Source organism: Ctenopharyngodon idella, chromosome 7 (assembly GCF_019924925.1).
Source record: "Ctenopharyngodon idella isolate HZGC_01 chromosome 7, HZGC01, whole genome shotgun sequence".
NCBI lineage: Eukaryota > Metazoa > Chordata > Actinopteri > Cypriniformes > Xenocyprididae > Ctenopharyngodon > Ctenopharyngodon idella.
The window spans coordinates 14,145,511-14,161,361 of record NC_067226.1 but is presented as its reverse complement, the minus strand read 5'-3'; the positions used below and the strand labels follow the sequence as shown (position 1 = coordinate 14,161,361).

The 15,851-nt window shown below is 36.7% G+C and overlaps 1 protein-coding gene across 2 annotated transcripts in view; it reads left to right on the top strand.

Annotated features, from left to right (window-relative positions):
- The first annotated feature begins 1,367 nt into the window (after positions 1–1,367).
- plxdc2b (plexin domain containing 2b) overlaps positions 1,368–15,851 on the top strand; it is a 51,790-nt gene continuing 37,306 nt past the window's right edge. The window contains exon 1 of one of the 2 annotated variants that reach the window (XM_051900931.1): positions 1,368–1,785. In XM_051900931.1, the coding sequence (XP_051756891.1) occupies positions 1,683–1,785 (103 nt within the window). In that variant the 5' untranslated portion in view covers positions 1,368–1,682. Of the gene's footprint in view, positions 1,786–11,708; positions 11,727–15,851 lie in introns of those variants that run through there. The other variant, XM_051900932.1, reaches the window with a different exon arrangement.

Sequence of the window (15,851 nt, the reverse complement as noted above, 5' to 3'; positions counted from 1 at the left end):
TTATACATTTTTGTAAGTATTGTTTTTATATCTTAATTTTTATACATTAATATGTATTAATTTATATATTATATTAATTATCTGGGGTTTCTCTTTTCAAACTGTTCACATCTCAATTATTTATAGAAAAAACAACAAATAAAATGAAAACAAAAAATCACATTCATTTTGTTCTGGTTTTTTTTTTTTTTTTGTACATTCATTTTGTTCTGGTTTGATTATTATGTGAATTTTAAAACTAATCATGTCTAACGATGTTGACAAAAAATAGGGACACACCTGTGAAACATTTTTTTAAATTAACTTTTTGTCAGCATATTATAATGTTTATATTTAATTTAATATACATTTCTATTTTATTTTATACTTTATAGTTAAGCCCAAAATTATTCATTCCCAGGCCAAATTTTTAGTTATGGTGAATTTTTATTCGACAAATAGGCATCTTCTGGCTGGAAATGACACAAAAATGTGACAAAAGAAAGTAAGACATTGTGTTAGAGATATTTTTCTTTTTTTTTTACATGTCCGCAATTATTCATACCCTTTCTCAGTAATCAATGGCAAGGCCTTTATTTTTCTTCACAGCTGTCAAACGGATTTTATAATTAGTGACAAGTTTTTTGTACATTTCCACTGGGATTTTGAACCACTCCTCTTTTGCATAGATCTCCAGGTCCTTGAGGTTGGAATGCTTCCTTGCCATCACTTTGTCTTTAGTTCTCTCCACAGATTCTCAATTGGATTCAGGACTCTGGCTTGGCCACTTCAAAAAGTTGATATTGTTCTCTGCCAACCATTCCTTGACCACTTTTGTTGTGTGTTTTGGATCGTGGTCTTGTTCGAATGTCCACTGCATCCCCAGGCCCCAAGTTTTTCTGCAGACTGTCTGATGTTTTGCTCCAGAATCTTACTGTAATCTTATTTTTTCATGATGCCATTTACATTTACAAGGTTGCCTGGCCCATTGGCTGAAAAACTCCTCCAAAGCATTATGTTCCCACCACCATGCTCGACCGTGGGGATGGTGTTCTTGGTGTTGAATGGTTCCTTTTTTCTCCAAACAAAAGCCACATCCCTATGTCCAAACAACTCAATTTTTGTCTCGTCAGACCACAAAATCAATCACCAAAAGGCTTCTTTGTTCTGTGGTCTGATGAGACAAAAATTTAGTTGTTTTGTATTTGTGTTAAAATATTCTAGTGATCATCTCTGGTTAATTTTAAAGTGGAACTGTTGCTATATAAATAAATAAATAATGGCAGATAAATTTGTGTGGCATGTTTTGTCTCATGTCTTAAGAATGAACCGTCTAATTCCAAATCCATCGCCCCCAAGCAAGTCAGAGTCAGGACACTATTGGTGGTACATGTGTGACGCCATCTACACCTCCTGGTTTCGTGGTGAATGCAGTGATAAGAGACGAGCTAGACTGGTCTTTTTTCTAGACTATCTTGAACTCTGCTAGGATTTGTTTTGGTCTGGAGTCTCAAGGAAACGCGTTATCGGGAGCGCGTGCCCTCGCATCTCAGGAGCGGTGAGGCAGTAGCTTCAGCAGCGGGCGCGACACATGCGCGGAATGCTCAGCGACTGACCAGACGCGGTTTGTCTTTATTTTACATTTTCTTTGGCGACGGCCAAGCAAAAGAAACTGAGGACATCTGCCTCAGTGGATATCTGATATGATGGGTTCAAGCACGCTCGATGTGTATGTGGGAATTGTTCTAGTTTTACACACTTTGGGAAGTGTTTTCCAGATCACCCGAGGAGAATTAACGGCGGAAGGTGAGTGCTCGTGGACTCGAGTATAATCTGTATTGATGACAGGAGTTTGTTTTGGCGATAGGGATAATGTAGGCTTATATCAGGTATTCACGCCATGACCTGAAGCGATCAGTTGCCTGTCTATTTTTATTATGTAGGCTATATCATTGTTATATAGGACTTTTAAACGATGGCATTGTGAGAATACAGAATGCATTTTCATCAAAAGTTGATGATACTTGTGCATCTCATCTGAAAGCGTATAATGAGCTGTGCATATTCTTTCCTTCATCACTCAGTGGAACTTTTGGGTTTTTCTTCATATTAGGCGCGTGCTGTAGCCTAGGCTATTTTTTTTTTTTTTCCAAAAATAATAATAATAATAATAATCGCGATTCAGTACAATGAATAAGCTCATATGCGCTTGAGCGTGTTTTGCTGTGCTGTTGTGATGTGCTGTTTGTATGCCAGAGGCGATGTTTATCAGCAGCTGTTTGCAGGCGGTATATAAATCTGTTCGCTTCTTGCAGAAAGAATATGAGTGGGAAAATCTTCAGCTCCTTCAGCTTCTGTTATATGGAGCGGGATTGTTTTCGTTGACTTTGTCCTAAAGCATATAACCTGTTCATCGCAGCTATAGGGTTTCTAATTGCCTTCTACTGTGTCGTTTCACACTGCGCAAGGTTATTTAACATGAGACGCAGGAGGTTCAACAGTCTGTACTGAGACTATTATTCTTGTACACATTTAAGAGGAAAGTAGATTGCAGTAATTTACTCTTCCTCAAGTCATAAATTCCAAGGTGTTTCCATGTTCCGACCTATCCGACTTGAGCTCATTGTGTCCTGCCTTTGTCTCTGTGTCTTGTAGATACGTATTCTCGAGATTATAGTCAACCATCTAACCACTTATCTAACCAATATCGAACGGGTAAGAGAGCTGCTGTTCTGAATATAAGCACGATTTTCAGCACAACAGCAAAATAAGCTGGTTTGATGTCGCTTTTATGCAAAAGTTCTATAAGTAGCCTAATGTCGGGTAAATTTACTTTACAGTTCGTATATTGTTCTCTATGCGAATGATATTTGTTCCAAACGAAGCCAAAACATTTGGCGTGCCAGCGAGTATTAGTGGAGCTGCATCAAATTCCTCTTAGCTCTCAAAGCATTGTTATTACTCCGCTCCGGCTCCACTCCAGGTTTTTCATTTCCGGAAAGAGAAACCCTGCTCCAAGCAGAAATAATGCAGGCGCCAGAACCTTGAAAAAAAAAAAAAAAAATGTTGTGAATAGTAATTAATAATTTTGCAAAGTTATTTCAGTGCTCCATTTCTGTAATATCAAGGTGCTTTGTACAAATTAACTTTTAGACAATGTTAAAGTCGCCACGAAATCAAAATTGGCAATTCTTATTTGTATGGGATATTGCAGTGTTTATTATAAATGATTTATTTGTGCACAACTTAAAAACAAATGTGCCCTTGTAATGTTTTAAACAAAAACATTAACTTCCCCTCTCCCTTGCGACATCTCTGATGAAGTGTGCGCCGGTGGGAGGGGGGAACAGTAATCCCTCACCTCCAAAAATCTGTCATTTACACATGATCGCAGCAATCGTCAAGAATCCAACAATCCAGTCCCGCCCTACATTTTTTCTTGTTTGAGAATCCATTTCACCCGGATACACGTCACAGTAGGGGAGACGGTCGCACTTTCTATTTCACCTACTTTGATCACTCGCCTTGCATGGACTGCTTTATGCAAAATAAATGCTTTTGTTAAATACTACACTTAAATAAGTGATATAAATTAAATTGATATAAATCACTTTATTTGTGATATAAAAATAAATATTCTTGAATGCATGATATGTCAAAACAGTGAATGCTCAAGTAGGGGATTTTCAAGTGCACTAGAAGGCCTTATGATGTACATATCAGCACTCTGCTTGGCCAGTCAAACTAACTGCTGAGTAAATGGTGTTACCCCATTAGAGAAGTGGTTTAATGTTCTTGTTTTTGATAAAGTATTCAAAATTCTGAAACAGAAACAGAACTCTGTGACCTAGTTTGTAGCCTACTTTACAGGCCTTGGCAGGATGGGAACTACATGTGAGTTTTGGACCGAAAAGAAAAAAATAAAAACATTACAGCCTAATGTCTCTCACATGTGTACCTTGTGTGTGTGTGTGTGTGTGTGTGTGTGTGTGTGTGTGTGTGTGTGTGTTTTGTATAATAGTGGATCTCTCATTTCTTATGATAGAGAAAAACAACAAATAGGCCAAGGGTAGTACAACATTACATAATCTTATATGTGAATCAGCCTTGTGTAGCTTGTGATTACCATTACTTTCCTGCCCCATAGAGATACAGATCCTGAGGCTGAGTGAATGGTAAACGTGTTCAGACACTTCTGAATGCCAAAACACACAGCCGAGTTCAAGTTGGTTGATAAAAACAGTCAACCCTCACAATGACTTTGTTTTATAGATAAATTGAACACCATTCCTTCCACCAGAACATTTCTTCGCTTCAGATACAGTTGTTTTAAGGGGTCAATGGATTGTTTCTGGCTCTCTTGGCAAAAAGTAAAGAAAGTCCTTTACTTAACAAGCATAGTTTATGAATTATAGTTATTCTTTATTAAAAGTAGCATGTCACCCATCTGCTTTAGATGGTTCAGGAGAAACAGCTCTGAAACTGCACAGAGGGACTCTCTGAGAAAAGGAGAGATGGTGAGAAAGCAGGGCCCCCACAAGTCTTAAGTAGTTCATCCAATGGGTTGGGTTTAGGTTTGTATTCAGTCTGTCTTTGTAACCCCCTCCCTTTGGCTCCTCTCCATTTCTCTCTCTTTCTGCCCTCAATTTCTTCTTAAGGGTTATACTTTTTACCATAATGTTTTTTTTCCCTCCATGTAAAGTTAAAGTCTGAAGTCTGAGTGTCTGTTTCTTGAAGGAAATTTGTTAGCTTCTTGAATTGCAATGCATTACTGGAGATTTGCAAAGGTCAAATTCTCCTTGTTTTCAGCCCTTGGCACGGCGCATTTCACTTTGAAGTCTCTTAGGGAGTGATATAGAGTTATAATATCTTATCAATACATTGAATCCAGAGCTGCCTCTGGGCCATAGACCACCCCAGAGCTTTGGCGATGTCTTTGGCCCTGGATTATCAATCCATTATACCTTGGCAGCAATATAAAGCTACATCTTGGCAGCTCAGACCCATCGTATTGAGCATCTCTAGATTGTGTCTGCTTGTACCCTGTAATGGTTTTTCTCTTACTTGTACCTTCACAGGCAGGTAGCTTCATCTCTTCTTGTGGTCGAGTTTTAGTGATGTGCATCTCTTGTACACACAAAGTGGCTGTCTCTCGGCTCGTGGCCCAGATAAAGCATTATTTATAGAGTGCGCTGGCCATCTGCAGTGCTGTGTCAGAAAAGACTTTATTAATAGGAGTGAAGACCTGGGTGTGTTTCTCAAGCTACCAATACAACAAAATGAATAGTTTGTTGCTAAATTTGGTGGAGTGAAGTGAGAGCTCACAAGGTGGAATCTCCCATTTTTCAACCTTTTATACATAAACTAGTGATTACAGTAAATGCTATTCAAAACATTCAGTTTAGATTCTATAATGAATACATGCACACTGAAATGTACAGATACGTTACAGGTACCATATGATATTCATGTTCACCCACAAACTTGAATAATTTAATTAGCGATGACCGTTTTTTTAAAGAGTTGTATTACATGTGATCACAAACCACATGGGAGAATCACAGTTAGTGATTGTTGCAGGTTTCTGATCTTTTTTTCTGCCCACTTCTCAATGGAAAGTTGACTTGTCAGCATGTATGACTCTCTTAATTTCTCGCAAGTTAAGCATTAAAGAATATGGCAGATCTTGTTTTGGTGTCCAGTGAGTCTGGACTGGGTTATTTACTGGACATTTTGGTCATTAAACATTTTCCTAGAAAGGTCCTGTTATTATTTTATTCCTGCCACCCTTGAAGAATAAAGTTAGAATTTGTACTTTAAATTTGTATATTGAGAATTTATAAAATGCAAAGTGTTTATTTTTAGAGTTGTCCTTTAGTAACAGATAGTTGTGGTTGCTCCATCTGGACGTCATTAGAATTGGACATCCTTCCTGCATATTTTCCATCCCTCTCTCCTTTTCTGTAAATCTTTCACCCAACAAGACTGTCTGCAGCTTCATTCTCACAAACCTGAGCCTGTTTGAACGGAGCCTATGGGTGTGACCGATATGTGCGTGTATGAGCCAGTGAGACAATGGAAGACAGCGTGAGCTCATTGGGTATTTTTCATTTCTCATTCTCTTTAACTTGTCTAAGTTGGATATGAAACCTCTCTCTCTCTCACACACACACACACACACACACACACACACACACTATTTAGACAGAATTAGGCCTTGTGGCATCAAGTAGGCATCGAGTTAACTGACCATAGCACTGATGCACAGCCTGTTTCTAATACACAGCCTGGTTCTAAGTTCATCATCCATCATAATGCCAAAAGAAGCAGCCTCCCACACACAAAAACTCATACACACACAAAAATTGAGCCCTGCAGAGGCAGCCAGTGGAACTTCCATTGACCTTCATGTCTCTCAGAAGTGACTGCTGTAGGGGGAGAAGGCCTTTTGAAGGAAGCTTCCTGGAGGAGAGTGGGAGAGAAGCAAAAAAAGAGAGTCCAAAAAGAATGAAAGCAGCACTAAATAGTCAGATAATGTAAAAAAAAAAAAAAAAAAAAATTAATATATTATATATGAGAATATATATATATATATATATATATATATATATATATATATATATTTATATATTATATGAGAATATATATATGAGAATGTAAAATTAGTGAGAGAAAACAGAAAAAAATGAATACATGTTGAGCAAGATAGTCATTTGGATGAATGAGTTGGTTTGAATACTAGGCTCTGCAATTTTCCTTCCCTTCTTTCAGCATGGTGCATAAGTGAATGGATAGCTTGAGTCAGGCTTTATCCATCCTTGAATGAGTTCCTAAGAAAGGGTGAAAAGAGCTATGAAGAAAAGGATAGAGGGGGTCCTTCTGGGTAGGTATGCTTGCAGCGCCTGACCGTTGTTCCCAGGCGCACCACCATGCGTCCATTAACAAAAACTAATATTACACTATTAAACAATCACTCTCAAAGTGGTATGAAGTTGTTCAGTTACATTTGCTACAAAAGAAGTGGAAGGTAAAAGTACACCTCAACCTTAACCAGACTAAATCCCATTTAAAAGTGCACCGCATGACCTCACTGAATACAGCTGTGAAAGAGAGAGGGGAGGAGAAAGAGAGAGTTTCTTGGTGAAAGTCACAGAGGTTTCCAGTAGTTGTCTATTGTTCTCTAAGGGTCTTGTGTGATTCACTTGTTCAGAATGCTTTTCAGGCCTCCAGCGGTGCTTTTGTTTTCAATTCCTCCCTGGTTCTCTTTCAATCTTTCTCTGCCATTTCAGTCTTTCTCTCCAGGGTTGCAATAATGGTACTCGGTATGAGGTCCTTTTCTTCATAGCTTAACTAATTACCTTTCAACAAAAGTTAATTACACCGCTCTGAAGTGTTTGTTATTCTTTCACAAACATATTCAATGCACTATTCGCAAACATGGCTGGCTAACAGCAGATTATGTGTGCTATTAACCTCAGTTGTGCATTTACATGTTAAAAGTGTAGACCAGATGCTTTTTTTTTCCTTCTTGAAAAAAAACAGAGACTGGTTAGCTGCTATAATCTGCTCTCCGGACACCTAAAAAGATTTCTTGCACCTGTTCATGTGCACTGACCCAAATGTAAGTAGTGAATGCAGAGCATCTAGTGACTTTAGAACAGAGCCTCTAGTGTGAATGAGATGGAATGGGTGATGAGGCAGAGAGATTGGAATAGCAAGAAGTTGTAAACGTGTCCCTGAGGATGTGTGCATGCGTGTGTGTGTGTGTGTGTGTGTGTGTGTGTGTGTGTGTGTGTGTGTGTGTGTGTGCGTGTGTGTGTGTGGAGTGTCACTGTGGGGGGTTAGCAGAGGTTGGCTCAAGGGGAATGAAAGTTTCAGTTCACTCAAGCAAACTCACAAGCACTTGAGTGTTCAGCAAAGGACAATTAACCAGCACATTGCTTTTTCTCATGAGGACTACCTTTTTCTTTCTCTATTTCTTTTTCTTTTGACAGGATGTTGTTTTTGCTTGTATGTCTAGTTTAGCTGCTCACATTTATCATGCAATGCTAAATCTCTTTTTAGTAGTCACTTGAGTCATTTCTAATGAAAGATCTTTCATTTCTTATGGACATCTGCCCTCAATTTCTGTTTAATCGGTATATTTTTCTTTTTTGTTCAACGACAAGAGAATCCTGCTTTTTCTAGAGGCTTTCTAAAGCGATCAGGAGGAGTTCAGAGAAAAATTGTGTAAAAAATATTAAAATGATCAAGAAACAGTAAAGACTTTTACATGGTTTCAGATAAATGCTGTTTCACAGTTTCTACACAAACTGTTTTCAGCATATTTGGGGGTACTTGACATTAAAAAAAAAAGTTTCAAAAGCTCTGATCTAGAATGATGGAATATATTTTGGAATAATTCTTACCAGGTATAATACTGAAGATATAACAGAGATGGCCAAAGTTAATCTTAAAGTAGATAATGTGAAGAAAGAGGGTATCAAAATTTCCAACACTACATCTCATTTAAGCACTCAGTAGAGTAGTGACAACCATATTTGGTTGTAAAAATGGGTACACACATAGTAACATGTATAAAAATATATCTTTATAAATCAATAATTTTCTCCCTCCAGCTCTAAATTCTCAAACACATTATGTTCCAGAGAGACTGTGGTTTTTAAAAGCAGCACTTTAACAAGTATAAACAAAACACCACACCCTTGTACCAGACATGAATGTCTCGTTGCTAATATTTCATCATAAATAGCTAACACCAAATATCCCATGGCATTTTCAAAACATTGCCCTGTTTGTTTCAGCATTCCCACCCCACCAGTCCAACACAGCATCACTGAATTGTCCAATGGTGTGAGACTGTTTGGCCTAGTAATGTGTGCAAAACCTTTTTGAAAAACTGTAGTTGTTTTTGCATTTTTCAATTAATGCTAGTAGGGCAGAATCACCTTAAAGGTTCATTGGTAACACTTTACAATAAGGTTCATTAGTTTACTACATTAGTTAACATGAACTAATAATGAACTGCACTTATACAGCATTTATTAATCTTTATTAATGTTACATTTACTAATACATTATTAAAATCTTGTTAACACTAGTTAATGCACTGTGAACTAACATGAACAATGAACAACTGTATTTTCATTAACTAACGTTAACGAAGATTAGTAAATACAGTAACAAATGTATTGCTCATAGTTAGTTCATGTTAGTTAATACATTAACTAATGTTTAACTAATGAACCTTATTGTAAAGTGTTACCGGTTCATTCCCCTAAAAATAAAAATTCTGTCATTGTTTACTCACCCTCATGTCGTTCCAAACCCATAAAACTTTTGTTCATATTCGGAACATAAATTAAGATATTTTTAATGAAATCTGAGAGATTTCTGTCCCTCCATAGACTGCTACGCAACTGACACTTTGTCGCTTCGAAAAGTTCATAAAAAGATAGTAAAAGTTCAAATTTAGTTCAAATATTCTGAAAAGACACGGTCGCTTTATATGATGAACAGACTGAATTTTTTATTCACATATAAACATTGATCAGCGAACATAAACAGAAGCTCAACAGTACCTGCTTGACGTGCGAGAACAAACCTTATTGGTTCTTGCAGAAGTTCAAATGTGCTGTGTAACACACAAGAATGAACCTCATTGGTTCTCGCACATCAAGCAAGCATGATTGAGCTTCTGTTTACTATAACTGATGTGAGCATTGATGAATGTTTATATGTAAATAAAAGATCATGTCTCTTCAAAAAATTTGGACTAAACCGCTTGATTCATATGGTTTAGTTTTACGATCTCTTTATGAACTTTTTGAAGCGTCAAAGTGGTAGTTGCATAGCTGTCAATGGAGGGACAGAAATCTCTGTTTTTATTAAAAAGATCTTCATTTGTGTTCTGAAGATGAACGAAAGTCTTACAGGTTTGGAACAACATGAGGGTGAGTAAATGATGACAGAATTTTCATTTTTGGGTGAGCTAACCCTTAATGGTTATTTTAATCTTTTTTTTCTCAAAATCTTTTGTATTTTTTGCATTAACAATGAAGTCCACATTTTCAAATCTTTCTGCCTTCTGTTTATTTGTCCCTGAAATGTTTAAAGAATTTTTCAAAATATTATGTTCAGTCACTCAGTAGCGCATAAACACCCGACTCATGTTCATGATGGTGTTTTCAGCTGCATGCAAGCCTTAACAGGACTGTGTGGTTTCTGACTAACTCAGACTTGAACAATAAAGCTTTGTGTTTCTGCAACTAGAACCGTGTGTGTGTGTTTTAGGGAGTGTATGTATGAGTGGTGAGTGTATGTTTGTTGGATGAGGAAATTCACTTCAGCAGAAACGGACAAAAATCTGCAGAACTCTGAAGCATAAACACATTACACTGCTTGTATGTTTTTCTAAGAGAAGCTCCCCTGAGCCTCATCCACTGTAAAACACCAATGTGTTAATGTTTTTGTAATTAAGTAATAAGGAATTAGTAGGTTTTGTAGTATGCTGTATTTTATAATCAGATGTCCCATACATTAGAACTATAGTGTTTTACACACTCTATTCGTTAGATTTAAACTACTTTATAAAAGCAGCAATTTAATTGAAACATATGCTTGTTTTGATCCCTATAGTGAATTATTTATTAGTTTGTTGTATGTTTTTTAACATGAGAACACATCTACCATATTGGCAGTTAATTTGCTCAGTGCTCCCCACATCCAGGACAAAAATCACTGATTTCAATAGCTTCATATTTTTTATGTACATCCTTGTAGCTCAAACTGAAGGGCATGCTGGTGCAATGCCAGGGTCATGGGGTTTCACAGCACATGCATAAATGTCTAGTGTTACTTAAGCAGCTGCCAAATGGATGAATGTAAATGTAAATGCATGTTTTATTTACAAACAAATGAATTTGCACAATTATGCAGATTTACTGACATTTGTTCTGCAGCCCCATTTGCATGTTATTAGGAATTAATATAGTTTTGTGTCATAACAGTAATTGCGATCTGAGGCAGTCAGAGCACTAATGCAAACTGCCCATCTACATACTGATAGTTATTGCTTGTTACTGAATGTCTTGTTGTACACAGAAATGGGGGTGGAGATAAAAGAGAGTTCCAGCTGTGCTGTCTCTAGGTTTGTGGGCGAGTGCATGAATGCTTGATCTGAGAACAGCCTCAAGGATATTGTTTCCCCATCATGCTTTTCCCAAGGTAGTCAGCAGCATCAGTCATATCTGATGTCTTTTTAAGAGTATTTCTACATTTCTAAATGTGTGAATCTACAGTGATAAACCCTCTATTATCAATAAAACCATTTGTAAGATATCAAGTTAACTCATGATGAAGATTTTTTTTAAAGGGGTCATATAGTGCCATTTTTACAAGTCTCTCACGTCCCCAGAGTGTGTATGTGAAGTTTTAGCTCAAAATACCCCACAGATCATTTTTATAGCATGTTAAATTTGTCACTTTTTGAGGGTGAGCAAAAACGCTTCATTTTTGTGTGTGTCCCTTTAAATGCAAATGAGCTACTGCTCTCAAGAAGAGGGCGGAGTTTCATTAGCTCTTGTTTAGCACTTAGCAGCTCAGATTAACATTACCTCAGGCAGACTCACTGAAAATGTCAGAAACTGTTCAGCCTTTTACTGTATGTTCAAAACGGAGTCGGACAATGATGGAGAGACTCAAGAAGAAGTGACAACATGTAGAATGCAACAGGACATTTCTGAACGGTTAGTTAATGAATTTATGTAGCTGGTGTGGAGTTAACTATCTTAAAGTCATTGATTAGCATATTCTGTTGTAAGATGCTTACAGAGCCATATGCTGCATGAAGATAGAACAGGTATAGTTTAGTTTAATTACAGCTATAACTTGTCATTTTGTCATATTGCTTTTATGACATCGTGCTATTGCATTTGTGTAACATACTGTAAAGCAGTAACATGGCCTCACCCACTTTGTTGCATGTTCTCGGGGGCAGGGTTTATGTAAATTCTAGGGTTAGTGATGTCACCAACCTGGGAAGAAGCTTGTTGTAGTCCTTAAACAAAGAATCCTTTAAAAGTCTATAGCTGCATCTCATTTCAGAGGCTGCATCCTCCGGAGGTCGCGTTTGAAGGTTGCATACGTCATCGTGGCGGTCTCATTTAAGAAAAGTAACCGTTAGATTGCAAAGTAAGAAAGAAATTAAAGTGTTTTACACCTCATGAGGAATAATAGTCAATTTTATTATGGTTATTTTTCTTAAATAAGACACCCTTGATGACGTATGCAGCCTTTAAATGCAGTAGTTACAGGCTAATAGTTGTGCATGTTGTGGAGTGTTGAGGGTTTATGTTTCCAGGATAATTTAATCAGTAAAACCTAATTGAGTGTAATGAACTTGTTTTTTTTTTTTGCACTGTGCCCTGGCTGACACTTTTTAAGCAGAAAGAAATTAAGTCTGACATGTTAATTAGGAATACATTATGCATAGTACGCTCTCTGTCCTTGGCAGAGAGGTCAGGGTTCATGTCAGTGTGATGCCAACCAACTACGGTAGAAAATCCATGCTGCCAAGATTGAAGGCTTGTGAAATGTTACATAACCTGGATGCTTGGTTATATGGCTGTAGCTATAGCTGTGGGATCTTCTCTTGTGTGTGTTATGCATACTATTTAAAGGGATAGTTCACCCAAAAATGAAAATTCTGTCATCTTTTACTCACCCTCATGTCGTTCCAAACCTTGGGTTGGACTTTTTTTTTAAAAATCACTATGCACACCAAGTGTCTTTAGACATCTGAACTGCTACCCAAACATCTGTGTGTGCATATGAGTGAACGAATTGTCAGATTCCTGAGTTTATATTTATATTGTGTTTTTTGTTTGTTCTTTCTTTGGTGCAGAAATTTTTTCAGGTGCTTTGTGTTTGAGGTACATTGATTATTTCCTGTGGTGATGGTGTTAACTCGCCGGTCTCCGAAGATCCATCGATCTTTAGCACATAAGTGCTCCTGATGTCATGTGGATTGTTTTTAGTGTGTTACAGAGAGCCAACATCACTCTTTCACACATTCACACTCATAAATAGCCTATAGCTGGAGCTGAAATAAGTCACTGTTGGGTAAAACTGTCAGATTGTATTTCATATTGGCCTGAAAAACACTGGTCAAGTACACATTTGATGTATTCAGTGGAAAGTCCTGTGGTAACCCTTGATAAATGTACTTCATGAAAACATTTAGCTGTATCCCCAGAAGTAAAATAAACACAAAGCTCAAAAAGAAAAGAGGCGAAATCAGACCGATACAGCAGCTCACAACAAGAGCAAAAAATGGTCGAACTTACAAGACTTGCTAACCAGGCCAAAATGTTTTATTTAAGCATTATGATGTGTGTTGGTGTCCAGATGTGTTCAGTCACAAGAGGTTGGGGAGCTTTTAGTGATATATGAGGGTTGGTCTCTGTCTGTGTTCAACAGCAGCTGGTGAAGAGGGCGTTGCTTATTAATGTGTTTAACTGCAGATGTCAAGGGTGCCAAGCCAAAAACACATTTTTGGTGTGCATTTGAGTCAGTGTTTCCTAGAGAATACTGTTTTTGCATCAGTACAAACTGTTTAAACACCCCACGATTGATACATTATATATTAAAAAACAAGACAATTTTGGAAACATTTAAATATTTGAATTCATAGTTTATTTTAATGTTGTTTTAATTCAAATTAAAGTGTAATTTGATATAAAAACATCAAGTGTGCATCCTTAACTACATGTTGTCATATAAACAACTAGTCAGTAATGGTCTCACAAAACTTGGGTGCACAAAACAGTTATTAATTTCAAGTAGACTTATTTAGTAAGTGAATCAGTTGGTGATTCAGTAACCACTCGGATGGACTCATTTAATTCAGTGAAGGTTTTGTTTTTAACAATTAAGATGATTGATGTTGGTGTGACTTTTACATTTTCATTATAATTAACACTGACATTACCCTGAAGGAGTTTTAAATCTTTAAAGAAGCACTAAAAGGCTCTCAAGTTGTGTCACACACGCCATAAACTGAGATGTGGAAACATGCTTTAATGGGACCAGGCTGTGTGAGTGCAAATCTGGGCCATGTGTTGTGAGGTCTATCGGTTTCTCAGAGGAAATGAGCATGGCAACCAAGACATAGAAAATCCACTTTGAAGTGCTTTGAGCAGAAGTTAGATGAGAAGAAGTTAGCTAGCTGAGGTGAGAGTCTTGCAAATCAGATGTGCTTCATCTGAGGTACAGTACTAAAAAAACATATATAAATATATAAACAATATGTGTGATTTTGCTTTGTTGCATATCTAGTAAGTGACAGTCTTTCCTCACTCCATTGTTTTATTGTACAAAATTGGATTTGAAGACATTTCAGATGGTTTTTTTTTTTTTTTGGTATTCATGCCTTTATTATGATAGGACAGTAGAAGTAGGAACAGGGGTAATAGGCCGTCCAAAATACTGTTGCTTTATATGTTGGAGTGCTACATACAAGGCTATGGCTCCGGCAGGCTTCTTATTTCTTCAAAACTTCAAAAGTTTATTTTCTTATTATTATTAAATGTGTGATATTACTAGAGGGTGAATGGCATTTATTGTCTCTAATGGGTTTGAATGTTCAGTGTTTTATAATGTTGTAATATAAGAATTTATAACATTAAAATATTTTAATGTTATAAAACAACAATTTTGCCACTCTGCTCAGATTAGGGTGAGCAAATTACTTTTCAACCTTTTATGTATTGATTTTTATAAATCTGATTTTACTATATAATGCAGACATAGTTTCAGAGATCATTTCAAATAAATGGCAAAGTTGATGTTGAATCTTTTAAAACAACTATAATTCACCTAATATATATAGTAAACATACTCTACACACCAGGTGTAATGGTTAACTAATTAACTTAATGTTAATGCTAGTTAACTTAATGTTAACTACTTGTTGTGACTTATCATTTTATCTGTCAAACTGTATAATAAATCACTAGAATGAATAGGTGTAGTGCTGTTTAAATAAAATAGAAATAGTCATTTTGCTGCTTTCTTTGTAGCCACGAGAGAAGAGGAAATGTTGGATAATGTTGACAGGCCGACAGCTTTCAAGTAGATGTAGTCAAGGTTGCTGTTTTTTAGAAACAGATCAGTTCTTGCATTCTTCCATTTATTATTATGTTTTTTATTAAATCTGAACATGTGATTTCTTGGAAAATGTCATGAATGCATTAGTCTAACATTTTGGAATGTGAGTGTGCTCGGTTATTTACTTGGGAAAAAAAGTTGGAAACTTTCTTTAACTTGTCTTTTTATCCACAACCATTTACTCGCTACCATTAACATTATTTACTCATTCATAACATAAACATAAATAAACAAATCAGACAATTTGACCTGGTTACAGTGCCCTAAGGGAGATGAATGAGACATGTAGGGTGAGGTTCTTTCATCCCAGCCCAGCCATCTTCCTTTCACAGCCCTAACAAGTGTGTGTGTGTGTGTGTGCGTGTGTGTGTGTGTGTGTGCGTGTGTGTGTGTGCGTGTGTGTGTGTGTGTGTGTGTGAGTGTGTTTGTGTGTAAGAGAGAGTAGAAATGTCTGTTGGGTTTAACTCTTGTGCTTGAGAAAAACAGGAAATGACCACACTCTCGTCTGTTCTTGTGTATTCCTTAAAAGGATTTTTATATAACCTGCACTTACTATTGCTTTTTTGAGTACAATAACACAGATAACAGAACAGTTATATTTTAACAGTCTTTAACTTTTTGTCTGTAAAATCAATTAAATCATAACATATTTAAGAGCATTGTTTTTCCCCAAAATGGCACTAGTGCAATAACAGACATTTCTA